Source organism: Notolepis coatsorum, assembly GCF_963971535.1.
Source record: "Notolepis coatsorum genome assembly, chromosome: 7".
Taxonomy (NCBI): domain Eukaryota; kingdom Metazoa; phylum Chordata; class Actinopteri; order Aulopiformes; family Paralepididae; genus Notolepis; species Notolepis coatsorum.
Window position 1 is genome coordinate 31115374 of NC_140171.1, and position 15242 is coordinate 31130615.

General features: G+C 42.3%; 2 protein-coding genes across 2 annotated transcripts in view; one reads left to right on the forward strand and one right to left on the reverse strand.

Moving 5' to 3' along the window:
- LOC311232297 (calcium uniporter protein, mitochondrial-like) overlaps nucleotides 1-4833 on the forward strand; it is a 75800-nt gene extending 70967 nt beyond the window's left edge. Inside the window, exons 7-8 of the mRNA XM_084319048.1 lie at nucleotides 1188-1304; nucleotides 4578-4833. Of these exons, the coding sequence (XP_084175174.1) occupies nucleotides 1188-1304; nucleotides 4578-4655 (195 nt within the window). The 3' untranslated portion in view covers nucleotides 4656-4833. The remainder of the gene's footprint in view (nucleotides 1-1187; nucleotides 1305-4577) is intronic.
- Nucleotides 4834-4979: 146 nt separating this feature from the next.
- On the reverse strand, nucleotides 4980-15226 carry LOC311232298 (caspase-6-like). Its single transcript, XM_084319049.1, has 8 exons — nucleotides 15118-15226; nucleotides 14653-14694; nucleotides 12959-13001; nucleotides 12411-12560; nucleotides 10848-10924; nucleotides 9684-9859; nucleotides 8982-9132; nucleotides 4980-7842 (listed from the first exon to the last, which is right to left on the reverse strand). Exons 1-8 carry the CDS (start codon nucleotides 15146-15148, stop codon nucleotides 7598-7600), a joined length of 915 nt encoding a protein of 304 aa, XP_084175175.1. The 5' UTR covers nucleotides 15149-15226; the 3' UTR covers nucleotides 4980-7597.
- Nucleotides 15227-15242: the final 16 nt, after the last annotated feature.

Sequence of the window (15242 nt, forward strand, 5' to 3'; positions counted from 1 at the left end):
CAGAATGTGTCTTGAATAACATCAGGGGAGAAATGTGTCTTCATGAAGGTTGTTCATCATGAGTGTAGCTCCAAGACTTGTTGCTATTGATCCTATGGATGGGGATTTTGAAAACGGTAAAAAAAAGAAGAAGAAAAAACAGCGTGTGAAAGGGGACAGAAACAGTCGGCCAATGGGAGGCTTATACACACAGCCAACATCCTGTGAGTCAGACTATGCCTGCAGCACCAGTGGCCAACACCATGTGACCGTGTGTAACATCTGTCTTCCCAGATTCATAGTAACAAAGACAGTGGCTCAGTAGGTAGAGAGGTCATCTGGTAACCAGAAGGTTCCCGGTTAGATTCCGGCTCCTCCCGGGCAGCATGTCGAAGTGTCCTTGAGCAAGACACTTAAATCCTAATTGGCACCTTGCATGGTTGCTTCTGCTGTTGGGTGTGTGAATGTATGAGTGAATGCGAGGCATAAGTTGTAAAGCGCTTTGGATAAAAGCACTATATAAATGCAGTCCAGTCCACTATGCAACAACCATCAAATGCACACAGCAGTACAGCACACACACCCACACACACTCACTTAAACAAACAACACACTGCAGCACCCACTCTACACACTTTAGATCACCTAAACACACTTTACACTTTATATTTATTGGTAAAGGATTTGCACTACAACTCGTACACCTTACTGTAAATTGTACCTAAATTGTACCTCATCCCATTTCTGCTCTGCACTATATAGTATTGTATATTAGTACATTGCATAGAATATTGTATATTGTATGGTAACTCAGTTACTTCTATTCTGCATCGAACATTGTACATATGTCTATACTGAACACTGTGACCTTTTGTACTTCTATTTTTACATGCTATACTATTTTATTTCATACTATCTTGTCTAGCACAGTCTCTGGAGCGTAACAGTAAGAAGCATTTTGTATAAAAGTATTCTGTACTTCTGTATGACAACTATTAAAGAAACTTGAACTTGAACTATATAACTGCTTGAAAAATCTGACTGACTATGTAAACTAGTCCAAGATTCTACTTACTTAAGGCTTTCACATGGCAACTGAGATATAGTTGCTGTGTTTAACTTGGAAATGGGGCTTTGGGGCTGAACATACTGTCACAAATATTGACATTTGACATTTCATAGTAACCTAAACCTATTCCTCTTTGCAGGATTATGTTTACCCAGATGCTCAAGACAGGCAGTTTCTGCATTACTTCTACAAGGGTGCCAAGAAGAAGCGCTTCAGTGTGGAACAGTACAACGAACTGAAGGAGGAACTGGCTGTGGTTCGTTTTCTCAAGTTGTTTAAATGACAATGTGCTCTGCTGCTTACTTGGTATTCCAATCAATCATCACTTCTCTTTCTACTACTGTTCCTCTCCTCTTCCTCCTGTCCCTCTTCCTTCTCTCCTCCTCCTACTGTCCCTCTCCTCATCCTACCCCCCTCCTATTCTCTCCTCCTTCTCTCCTCTTCCTACTGTCCCTCTCCTATTCTCTCCTCCTCTCCTCTTTCTAATGTCCCTCTCTTCCTCCTACTGTCCCTCTTCTCCTCCTCCTACTACCCCCCTCCTATTCTCTCCTCCTTCTCTCCTCTTCCTACTACCCCCCTCCTATTCTCTCCTCCTCTCCTCTCTCTCTTTTTTTTTTTTAAAGATTTATTTTTTAGCGTTTATCGCTTTATTCTACTGGGCAGTCCAGTAGAGAGAGAGAGAGAGGTGAAACGGGAGACAGAGTGGGGGGAAGACATTTGACAAATAACGACTGGTTCGTGAATCGAACCCGGGTCGGCCGTGCCGCGACTCAGCGCGTTATGTGGTTCGCCACTGGGGCGCCCCCTCCTCTCCTCCTCCTAGTGTCCCTCTCCTCCAACTGTCATTCTCCTCCTAGTGTCCCTCTCCTCCTCCTACTCTCCCTCTCCTCTTCCCACTGTTCCTCTCCTCCTCCTACTCTCCCTCTCCTCTTCCCACTGTTCCTCTCCTCCTCCTACTGTCCCTCTCCTCCTCCTAGTGTCCCTCTCCTCCTCCTACTACCCCCCTCCTATTCTCTCTCCTCTCCTCTTTCTAGTGTCCCTCTCCTCCTTCTACTGTCCCTCTCCTCCTCCTACTGTTCCTCCTCCTACTGTCCCTCTCCTCCTCCTACTACCCCCCTCCTATTCTCTCCTCCTCTCCTTTCTAATGTCCCTCTCCTCCTCCAACTGTCCTTCTCCTAGTGTCCCTCTCCTCCTCCTACTCTCCCTCTCCTCTTCCCACTGTTCCTCTCCTCCTACTGTCCCTCTCCTCCTCATACTGTCCCTCTCCTCTTCCCACTGTTTCTCCTCCTACTCTCCCTCTCCTCCTCATACTGTCCCTCTCCTCCTCCTACCCCCCCTCCTACTCTCCCTCTCCTCCTTCTCTTCCTACTGTCCTTCTTCCTACTCTCCCTCTCCTCCTCCCACTGTCCCTCTCTTCCTAATGTCCATCTCCTCCTACTGTCCCTCTCCTACTCCCCCTCTTCTCCTTCTCTCCTCCTACTGTCCCTCTCCTCTTCCCACTGTTCCTCTCATTCTCATACTGTCCCTAAAGTTGTTTAAATGACTGAACAATACATGCTCTGCTGCTTACTTGGTATTCCAATCAATCATCACTTCTGTTTCTGACTCTATGGTGTTCTTGTGTCTGTTTTTAATCATCATTTATCTTTCTGTTTTTAATCATGTCTTTCTTTGTTTTTAATCATTTCTCTTTCTTTTTAATAATGTCTCTTTCTGACAGTTTTTAATCATCACGCCTCTTTCTGACTTTTTAATCATGTCTCTTTCTGACTGTTTTAATCATGTCTCTTTCTGACTGTTTTTAAGCATAATTTCTCTTTCTGTTTTTAAACATCACGTCTCTCTTTTTTTTTTTTTTTTTTTTTCCCCTCCTTTTTCCTCCATTTTTCTCCCATCCCAATGTTAGTCGTTATGCCACTTCCCAATCCCCTTCCTGGTCGCTGCGCACTCTACCCCCTACAGTCGGTCTGGGAGAGTGGAGGCTATCGCATGCTTCCTCCGACACATGTGTAGCCAGCCCACCGCTTCTTTTCACCTGGCAGCGCGGACTCTCACTGAGAGGGTGTAACGTGTGGAATGGTCAGATCCTTTCCTCGCTGAGCAGGTGCCCCGACCGAACTGTAGGAGTCGCTGTTTACAACGACCAGGACCCACCCACCGGCTTTCCCACCCTCTAATACTGCCAATTGTGTTAGTACGACGGCCGGCCAAGCCGGAAGCAACGCTGAGAGCTGGGCTCGATACCAGTATCTCCTGCGTTAGTGGCGAGCGCCTTGCCCACTGCGCCACCCAGCTGCCCGCATCACGTCTTGACTGTTTTTAAACATCATGTCTCTTTCTGACTGTTTTTAAACATCATGTCTCTTTGTTTTTAAACATCATGTCTCTTTCTGACTGTTCTTTAACACTTTGATTACCACTGGTGAACATGGTAAAACGTGGTTAAATGCCACCACCCACTTCAATGTTAGCGTTGTGAACGCATAATCTCCGTCTTAAATTATGTGTCTAATCTGCCCGTCGTTTATCAATGACTTGTTTGCAGTCAACATTGTCGAAACGGATTGTTTTTTAATCTGTTAATTTCCGTTTTACAGCATTTTGAAAAGCCCTCGTTTTTCAGGAAAATATAGATTCCGTGATAAACGGCATTTACTGGAATATTCTGGCATACACAAACGGTCATTTTTCGGCCTATTTATGAATCGTTTTCAAATAAACGCTAGATTATCGATAGTATATGTATACTTATGCACGCTATAGAAGCGGGCTGAAATATCGATTCTCTCATTTCCTGATCAGCGCGCACACAGACACACACATATGGGACACGTTGATATCTGTGAAAAAAGCTCAGATTACCCCAAGACTGGTAAAATAGATTCCTTACCTCAGATCAGATGTTATCCAAAAAGATTATTCCAATTCCTGATCGCCATTCCAAATATCGATCGCGTTTATTGATTCAGCGTTGGGTACTGTAAATATATATTCCACGCGTTTTCCGGGCCGGCGATCAACTTGGGTCTCTTCAGTTGGGTTGACGGAAAAGTAAAATGAGGAAACTGCCCCCCCCCCCCCCCCCTTCATCAGTCTAAACTAATGGGGTGCAGTTACACAGGGAGAGACGATAGGGGGCGGTATCTTCCCAATTGAGCTCAGAGAGACTCTGCAACACTAGCGTGATGCTCGATTGATGAAATATGAATTCAAATCGCCAATAAAAAAAAAATACAAACTAACGCTATGTCGTTGGCGGCACTCAACTGGCGGCATGAACTAACGACTTATAGCGTCGTTGGCATCCAAAGTGTTAATCATACATGTGTCTTACGTCTCTTTGACTGTTTTTAATCGTGTCTCTTTCGGACAGTTTTTTAATCACATCTCTTTCTGACTGTTTTTAATCATCACGTCTCTGACTGTTTTTAAACATCACGTCTCTTTCTGACTGTTTTTAAACATCACGTCTTTCTGACTGTTTTTAAACATCACGTCTCTTTCCGACTGTTTTTTTTTGGGTCACCAGGTCGAGGAGGACCTGAGACGACTGAGGAATCCTACCCAACTCCAGTTGCCAATTGAGCAGATCCAGCCCAAGCCATGAAGAAGCCCAAGCCATGGATAGTATTAACACACGCACGCACACAATAAAAACATTTCCATACCATTCTTCCTCTTTATTTTGATAATGGTGCCTTTTATTACAAATCCATATAATTTAAGTGTTTTGTTTACAAATGTGATGATGCTAATAAAGTCCTTTTGAAGAAGTATATTGAAGATGATGAAATTAAGTGTGACAAATATATTGAAATAAAAATTACAAAAGCATTTCTTGACTATTCATTCATCACAAATGACTTTCGTACTGTACTGTGTCCTGTATTTGCGCACACACACAAATGAATAATTGTAAAGCAAGACAAAAATCTGTAAAGCAATTTATTGTACCACAATGCATAAGATAATTTGCATTTTTCCTTAGACATAGCTGACGAGCCACACTTTAGAAATCATACAGGTACTGTAGTAAAAAAAACTCCCAAAATGGTCAAACATTCCCAACAGTGCAAACAGGAGTGTACACTTACATGGATGAAATATTGGTCCCCATTTCACATCACTGCACCTCAGCAAAAACAATCATACATGTACTGATTTGCAGCTTGGTTCACAAATGACTAATGTACAGCCGTTTGTGTCGTTACTACCTGTGGTATCGTTACCCCTGGGTTTCTAACATTGCTAATGTATGTATGAAGTACAAGTTACAACAGATCCATTAATCAGACCGGTACACCCAGGTACTTTGGCCACGCCTGCTTTGAGGGAAACACACACTGTTCCTATTGACCGCCATTGTATTTGGCCTGTATTAAAAACAGTCTGCAGAACGCTTAGTGTTTGAAAAGTGTGTTTTGTTAGTGTTAAGTCAAGCAAATACTTTCCAACACTGGTCACCATGGAGCACTCACACCATTGTGAAAAAAAAGGGATGCCCCGATCACGTTTTTTGCCACCGATACCGATCGTCGTGAGCCATATCGGCCGATACCGATCCGATACCGATAGTTTTTGATTAAAAAGAATTTTTTTTTTTTTTAATAAAATATATATATTATATAATTAGACTTGTAGTTGTATTATCTGCGAGACATCGCCACCACGCAACAAGTCAAAATGCTCGCTATCTGCAAACAGCTCCACTGTCTGTGTGTACTCTAGTAGCCCTAGCTCAAAAGGATTCTCCGGCGCTGCAGCGGGACCCTATTGGTAACGTTATGCTTTGGTCTTTCACATTCCGCAAGCCCTCAGCTCGAATACGCATTCAATCAATGTTATAAGACATTGATATCAGGAGCTATCTGTAGCTACTGCTAGCCGGCTAGATGACGTTAAGACAACTATTTAGTTCAATCGGACATTTCGTTTTGAACCGTGAACTAACGTCAGCTAACGCAAGCTAACGGAGATATCAACATGGGCTACTGGACTTCCTGGGGCATTTGTTGATATCCGGAGCTATCAGTAGCTAGCCGGCTAAATACCGTTAGACAATGCCTACTAAAAGTGAATAGTTGACTGGGTAATTTTGTTTAAACAGTAACGATAGCTAGGTAGCTAACGTTAGCTCAGGTCGAATGCACTATCTAGACTCAGCAGAGGAGGTCCGCCTCCGTGTTTACAAACTCTACACGGGTACGGGCGGGGCTAGGGAGGAGGAGCAGTTTGCAGGTCCTGTGCGTCTGAGACAAGCGAGTGAGATATCCACTTGATCAGTTTCCGCGATCGGCGAATATGACTAATTATCGGAATTCCCCGATCGCATATTTATACTGATTATCGGCCGATAACGATCGGGGGCCGATCGATCGGGGCATCCCAACGTCTATATATATATATTTCCCTACCTGGACATTTAATATTACGCTTGTGAATCTCCAACTGACTCAAAACTAAGAGGTAATGATTATTTTTGGGCAACAGTGGTCTTTTCAGTGTGATTTATATCCGTTTGGTCCTAAAGTTGTAGTTTATGAACACTGTCTAATCCCTGTTTATTCCCAGTTTCCCCCCAAAAGGGGCGTGGCAAATCATGTGCGACCTGATGTATCTGATGTATACTCCCAATTTCTGAGGGGTTAACAAAGTTCCAAATAGCGTATTTTCCATCTACAACTCTTCAAGGATGCATGTGAATATATCCCACATTGATTTGGTAAAAAAAGAAAATCACAGGTTGGACAGCAGTAGGCTACTACTACATGGATATAGCATACAGAGTACAGTGGTGTGACTTTAGTATTCCTGAGTCATTGTCTGTGTGACACAGCATGTCTGGAACAGACAGAGTCCCTGAGGTGCTTTACGTACAACGGTTTGTTTGTTCCTTCCTGTTCCTTCCTACAATGATGGACAATTAAAACGTGTGAATTGTAAACGGCTACACCACAAAGAACAGCAACATGAATTCCCTTTTTTGATGGAGCGAGCTTCACGCAGAGGTCCAGGTTCAAACACAGAACGCTTGCGGGGGTTTTGGGAGATTTGGATTAGTTGATTTTTTTTGCGTTCGTTAGCCAAGTAAGAAGGGATATTCTTCTTGAAGTGACCGATAGGCACTTTTGTTTGTAGTGAAAGCAATTCACAAATAAAATAAAAACAATTTTGAAATATGACCTAGTTATCGTTCTCTTACGTCACCTGACCTGCTGGACAGTTGACAGTATTTCTGTGGCGCCTTGTGGAGCCATGAAGAGAAACCGGTTCCACGAGAGCTTGTTTTCTAGGTCAGATTTAGCGGCTCCCAGAACAACAACCATTACTGAACTGCACTGCTCCATAGCACGGCAGCCATTTGAATGTCTAGTTAATCCATGCATAAATGTGGATAATATGCTCTTGATCAGCAACATACATTGAACATTTAAGAAAACATGAAAATCCTAAACATTTTGAAATCGTACGATAGTGCTACGTGATCAAGGGTACCCCTCTCCCCAAAAAACAAACACACAAAAAAGGCCTTGTTCTATTAAGACTAGATTAAGCTATTTCTTTCTTTGGTCGGAAGTAGAGTTTCTTGGTGAGCATTGAGGCGAAGCAAGGCACTTGCTTTTTCCCAATGGCGCTCTTATCATTACAGTTACCAACTTTCCTCATGGACACCTTTCTGTTGACTAGCGTGAGGAGCTCTGTGAATTCCAGGGAGTCCCCGAACCTCTGGAAGGCCTCGCACAGATCCTGGATGTACCAGGAGCCGTTGATGGTCTCCCGGTGGGAATAGTAGCCTTTAGCGAACACATGGGAGAGGATCAAGAACTTCATCGAATTGTGATTAAATAAAATAGAGAAACATTAAATCCCCAGTCGCCACCGATATGTCTATGTAGGCAAGGAAACGTTGGGTTATGCAGTGTACTATCTCAGCTACTGTAGCGCAGGTTCTGAGTCCAGAATACAAACAAAAAGCCCAATTCGGAGCACTTTGGCTACGATTACACTGCAAACCTTGGTGCTTAATTCAGATGTATTGCTCAGATCAGATTTTTTGGGAGTTTGGCTGTTCACATTATTTAACTACCTGTGTAGTTTGTTGAATTTTGCACTTGCTGTCTGCAACACCCATTCTACAAATCTCATCCTGCTGAAAATCCCCAAAATACACTCAGTAATTGGTCAATCATCATTTGACAGTCTGCCATGCCCAAAAACAAGTTTAAAACTGGACAATTTCATCTCCAAATCAGCTTTCAAGGATACTGATACATGGACATTTATACTGACACCTGCAACTGCTCCTAATCTAGCACCTGTATCTGCCTGCCTCCTGTGGCTGTTTTGTTCCGTTTGTTTTAATCTTGTTCCGTTTTAACTTTGTATTTATTTTACCCCCTATCCCTCAACGGGCTGTGCCTTTTGCCAGGTCGCCATTGTAAATAAGAATTTGTTCTTAATGACTTACCTGGTTAAATAAAGGTTAAATTAGGGGGGGGAAAGAATAAATGTGGCCAATATCTGGTCACGTGAACTGGGCATGCTCCTGAACAGACCCGCATTCTCAAATGAACAATAATGAAGATGGACAATAAACATTTTGGACAGATATCGATCTAGAGTGACGTAAAAGTCGCATGAAAGTCGCACGGCTGTTCAGACCGAGGCCGCTGACCTGTGATCTGGTTTAGGACCACGTATATGAAAAACGTCCCTCTCAAAGTCAGCGTGATCCGCGAGACGTTTTCTTCTTCTTGGACGGTAATGCGCAGGTCGGTCACACCCAACCTCGGAGGAACGTTTTGGAGGGGAGAGTGCTCAAAATTGGGGGCTTTTCATTTGCATTTTGAATACTTGGGAGAATACAGTAGGTGTCCTATACAGTGTTCTATGCATGCATATATAATATATATATCAGCGTCGTCAGTCTTACCTTCAGCCACAGAGTAGCACATGATGAAGTCGGCTCCGGCAGGGAGGGTGTGGACAACTCCTGCGTCCACCACAACCTCGTTGGTCTTAACCTCACTGTCCACCACGTCCATGGGGGTCACTGGCTCATCGTGCTTGTCCCCGCGACACGCCTGGGACGGACAAAACAGGCAGATTCGGTATGATCCAATAATGACAAGAATTAATGTATCTACACTACACACAACACCACTACTACTACAAAAAAATACATTTGTACCGTCTTTTACCATCATGCACTTTTCCACTAAATAATCCTCCTTGCCTATATTACTACCTACTATACTATGTCTTTACTACTATGGACTCAACACTGTAGCACCCAAGTTGTTGAACATTGTTACTCGGCTTAAAGAGTTGTACCCTTCCTGCTGACCTGTTGCTGACTGTACAAAACTTCGCCTTTGGATTAAAGCGTCAGGTAAATGACTAAATGTAATGTACACAATCGCATATCAAATAGCAGTATTTGAATAGATAAAGGTTGTTTCACTGTAGACGGGTTTCAATATGACAGAAACAAACAGGAACCAACAGGACTACGTTTGATTTCCTGTCAGTTAAGTTTACAAACACTGCGACAGCTGTAGTCTCCGCTGTTTTTCCAAGCAACACATACCACGGATATAGTCTATAATCTAGTATTCCACATTTGACCGTCCACCTGCAGTATGAAGATCTTGGGCTTCCCGACGAGGCTCCTACACTTGTCTCCTTTGAACAGAGCGGTGATGTCCTGGATGTAGATCTTGCCGTCGAAGGCGTAAACGTGGTCATTCTCACCGTGGCTCAGGAAGACACAAACAAAGCAGTCGGCGTCTGTGTGGTTGTCCTCCGCAGCTGGTGGGGAAATCAACCATTTCCTTCAGTTCGAGAAAGCGGATTAGGCCAAGTGGACCCAAACCGGGCTATACTGCATACTTTGGGGTTCTGGAAACACTGGTTCTCTCCGATTTAAGAACTTAAGTACTGATTTTATTATTTGTCCACCCCATTGCTTTACTCATTTGACTCTTTTATTGTGTGTCTATTTTAACGTTTGTCAACTGTAATGTTGACTGATGAGAGCTACTGGATACCTACATATCCCTCAATAAAGTATCTATCTATCTATCCATCCATCTATCTATTTCTTCATGCTTTTTGCACCATGTACAGCCATCGTATTTAAGATCACTAGGGCTGACCTCGACTAGTCGAATAATCGATCGAAAGAAGCCGTAGTCAACCTCTTAGTCGAATGCAAAAAATATATAATTTTTTGTATTTTTTTTTGTATCCTTCTTTCCAAAAGCAAATAAACCTAGAAGCGTGGCTAACGCTAATGGCGTGCATACTAGCAAGGTTAATTGCCTAAGAAAATGGGCACAGAGGCACTGAAAGAGGATTTCACCCATCTAATGAACACAGTGACTAGACAAATATCAAGATGTATCCATCAGTGGACCAATTGCATGCTTTCGCAGAGGACACAAAGCCTTCAGTCGACTGCTTCAGACATTAAGCACCCCCCACAACCCAAATGGAATGATCCAAAAAAAAAATATATATATATATATATATATATATACACAAAAGAAACATTTATTTTTTTATCTATCGGCAAATTTTGGCCAATCAAAGTCGACTATACAAATCCTTAGTCGGGGACAGGCCTAAAGATCACGTTGAGCGTTAATGTGAACTTTGAGTCATGCCAGGAACGCATTCTGATTTGCAAAGTTGAATGAAAGGAATCTATACTGTAGCTAATGCACTAATAATGAGCACTGGATTCATTTGGTGATCATGTGAGTTATAACTGATATCTGAGAAGGTATCTGCTTACCCTCACTGATCCTGTTCAACACCTCCTCCAGTTTAAGGTTATCATAAGCCTTCACCTCGAAGTTCAAGTTTTTAAATCTAGGACAGAAAAAATGTAAAAGATTGATAATGTTAATAAGATCAAATGTTACACAATAGCACCATAGGCACAATGTATACGACATGGAAACAGGAGACTGAAAGTGACAGAACTAGTCTAGACAAGTAGAATATATATAAGACATGAGCACAGGAGAGACTGACATATATAAGACATGGAAACAGGAGACTGACAGTGACAGAACTAGTCTAGATAAGTAGAATATATGAGAACAGGAGAGACTGACAGTGACAGAACTAGTCTAGATAAGTATAATATATAAGACATGAGAACAGGAGAGACTGACAGTGACAGAACTAGTCTAGATACGTAGAATACGGTATATAAGGCATGAGAACAGGAGAGACCGACAGTGACAGAACTAGTCTAGACAAGATCTAAAGCCAAGACAAACCTAGTGCATCTTTGCTTCTCCAGGGAAAGCATTTGTTTGTCTGTTTGTTTGTGGTTTTCTAACCATTACCTGTAAGGAGTCACATAATGGCTGTAACGGCAAATTTTACTTTCCAATGTCCTGTTTTCTCTTGCCCGTTACTTCACAGGTATGGTATGGGAGCGATCCTACGCAGTAGACACAGAAACTAACAAAGATGGATGTCCAGTCATAATTCCAGTTTAGGTGTATTTATTGCGTTGAAGTTGCAGTTGTAATGATGAACATTCCATTTTGTGATGCCAGTGTGGGTTCTGTGGTGATTCCCTGTTCTTCTGTATCTCTGTCTGCTTCTGGCTGCTGAGCTGCTGGTAAGAACGGTGTGCTCCTCACTACCTGTGTCCTCACTAATTACTGCACCGGTGATGACCCCCTAAATACATGACCAGTGCTGTCTCATCTAAAACCCACCACCAGGTATCCAATAATAATATTACAAATAATAAATAATATGCCACCATCATAATGGCTCGTACAATGGCTATTTAAAGAGTGGTCGAGTGTGAAGCAGACCTGGGTCAGAAATTAACTGCAAATAATAAATTAGTTTTACCCGGCTTGGAGTAACAGAGATGGGTGAGATTCAACAGACCAGGACGGTTCAGATTGTGTCAAGTCATTTGCCAGTCAAGTCAAGTCAAGTCAAGTGTTCCTTTATGAATCCCCTGGGGGAAAACCAGGTGTCATAGCAAAGCAGCAGCATGGAGGAGGGGAGGTACAGGCAGGACGCACCGAAATGAAGATTCTTGGCCGAAACCGAAAACAAGGAAACACTTGTCACTTCATGATTCACCATCTCCTCTAATACTATGTCATCGCTTATGCAGTGATTTCTCAGTGAGTCTTGTGTTAAAAAAAACATGGATGGAGAGGGTATTATTGCAAATACTATATGGCCTTGGTTTGGTTTTTAAATATTTTGAACTGCAGGAAAGAAGACTTTTTTTTTTTTTTTTTTTTTACTCTCCGATGACCTGAACCTTTTTGGGTGTGAGCTCATTGTTTCGTTCCTACTTGGTTTGAAGACGTACCTCCTCTCCAGGTTGTAGCGGTCAGCGTTTGTCCCGTGCCGGTCGTTCATCCCCAGGCGCCAGAAGAAGCGCTCCTGGTTGAAGATGAGTGCTACGCCTCGCCGCTTGTTGTCCATCTTGTACTCCTCTGCAGGATCCAGGGGGAAGGTGCTGCAGACGGACAGCGTAAGAATCACTAACAACCACGAGCAATATTATTAGGGATAACCTAGTAGGAAGAGTTGTGCAGATATACTATTCATAACAACAATATTATTAGGGATAACCTAGTAGGAAGAGTTGTGCAGATATACTATTCATAACAACAATATTATTAGGGATAACCTAGTAGGAAGAGTTGTGCAGATATACTATTCATAACAACAATATTATTAGGGATAACCTAGTAGGAAGAGTTGTGCAGATATACTATTCATAACAACAATATTATTAGGGATAACGTAGTAGGACTAGGAAGGTAAAAAGAGGTGTGCAGATACACTATTCATAACAACAGTCTTTTTTATTATTATAAATGTTTGTATAAATAGCTATGAATAAACGCTTACCTACTGTAGAAGCCATCTGTCTCCGTTAGGTTCTGGTTGAGTTCTATAGAATACAACATATGAACGAATAAATAACCAACTTAAAAAGAAACTTGCCAACATTACGGGAAATGCGCTTACAGTCTTCTCCAGAGTCAAAAAAGAAGATAGATACCAATTTCCTCTCTGTGAGTTCAGTAGAGAGCTATCTGGCTGCAAGCTTGCCTAGCTTAGCTCAAATTAATGAACGTGGATACGGACCACTAGCCTAGCTTAAAACTCCAGGAGAGGTGTTTTTGGCCAACAGCTACGCTAGCTGGTCCGTATCAGCTTCCATTCATTCGTGTTCAGCTAGGTAACAGCAGTCGTCTGGTAATTTAGAGGTTCCCGGTTTGATTCTCACTCCTCCCGGGCAGCATGTCGAAATGTCCTTGAGCAAGACACTTAACCCCTAACTTCCCCCGATGAGCAGGTTGGCACCTTGCATGGTCGCCTCTGCCGTCAGCGTGTGAATGTGTGAGTGAATGGGTAAAATGTGAGGAACAAAATGTAAAGCGCTTTGGTTAAAACCGCTATATAAATGCACCATTTACCATTTATTCTTGTCCGACTCTGGAGAAGACGGTAAGTGCATTTGCCATAATGTTTATTTTTTGTTTATTTTGACAATCAATAACAAATGCACAGCCAACAGTCATGCATACATTATAAAATCATCAGGGACACAATAATGCGTGTTCTGTGGACATCCAGTATAGCGTGTTCCTTTAACATTTGCAAGAATAAATTATTTATGGATTTAGGCCTCTGTGTTTTGTCCTTTGTAAAAAGAAAAATGAACAGCGTTTTTTTATATATCAACACTCAGCACATCCGATTCAAATTGCCTGAATTGCACAGGGATCAGATTTAGCTCTCTAGTCCATTGTTGGGCACGTTAACTACAGGTTAGTGATGGTCTGGGGTCAAGCAGCCATTGTTCCAAAAGCACTGAGTCCTCGTGGCCCTCAATAGCTGGGTGATGACAGGTAGAGAAAGATGGTATGGGCTGTGAAAACTTTGAAAAGAACAGGAGCTACACATGTCAACTCCCTGCCACACCCTGTAGCTGTAGGGTGATATCACTCATGTGTGGGTTAGGTATAGGCCAAATCTAGTATTGTGTTATAGCAGCAGATCATATACGATTTAGGAATAAGCAGTGATTTTATGATTATTGTGAATGTACACTTGGTTTGCTTGTGGGGCACTTCTTCTTCAGTGATGTCATAAATGTATATATGTAGCAGTACTGTCTATCTGTATGTCATATATGTTATGATTGATGAATTGAAAATGGGGGACCCTGATGTAAACAAGACGAAAGTCTTTCTCTGGTCTGCATCCCCTTAACAATTGTATGTATTGAGCTGTACTGTACTGTACCCATTCTGCAATCTGTTAATAAAGTTGTCAATCAATCAATTCAGTGTGCCAGTGGCAGATGTGGTGAGGCATGCCAAACCAGGACAACACTACAATGTAAATGTGACACTCTATGTTACTGGTAATTATTAATACATCAAACTTTTTATTTCTTATAGCAGAACTTCTGATCTAATTTCCATATACAGCTCCGTATCTGGTGTTTCAGTTTTGGTTCTATGCGCTCAGTAGTTTGCCTTTTGAGAAACTATTAAACACACTGCATCCAATGACAGTGAGTGAGAACTGACCTGCCCTGTCTGTTACTGCTCTGCTGTCTTCGGCAACAAGTCCTGACAATGTGCAGGAGAGAGAGAGAGAGGGGGGGCAAGGGTTAGGGCAACACATAGCGAAACTGTGTGTATTTATTATAATAATCATGGGTCATGCCATATCGATTACACTGTTCTCAGCCTGTGTCAAGAAGACACCGCCCGCGCCCGTCTTTGTTTGATTACTAAAGGGTGTGAAAAGCTGATTGTCAAAACAACGTGGTAGGTAGCCTGATCAGAAAATGGCAAATAGAAGAACTCAAATTAATGAAAGGGAGAAGAGGCTCAATCGGAAAATAATAGAACTTGGGCTGCTATTTATTTTTATTTAGGCTACTTTTACTCACTTGAAAGAACCCACCCAGATAAACAAAAAGATAGAAGCAATAGCGCACGACCTGCGACTACTTTTTACAGATAACTATGGTTATGTAAATGTATTACCTTGACGGTCTGTTTCTGTCGCCTTAGACATGATTGTAGTTGTTCAGCCTCCTTGGTTTGTACACACCTAGTGAATTTGCTTTGTCAAGCCAACATTGCCAAAAAGTAGTAGTCGCTCCGCCTCT

Coding starts and splice junctions, on each gene's coding strand:
- LOC311232298 (XM_084319049.1), bottom strand. CDS start 15,148: ATGTCTAAGGCGACAGAAACAGACCGTCAAG. Junction 10,925..12,410: donor CGCTACAACCTGGAGAGGAG/GTACGTCTTCAA, acceptor TTTCTGTCCTAG/ATTTAAAAACTTGAACTTCG. Junction 7,843..8,981: donor GTGCTACTCTGTGGCTGAAG/GTAAGACTGACG, acceptor TGTTCGCTAAAG/GCTACTATTCCCACCGGGAG.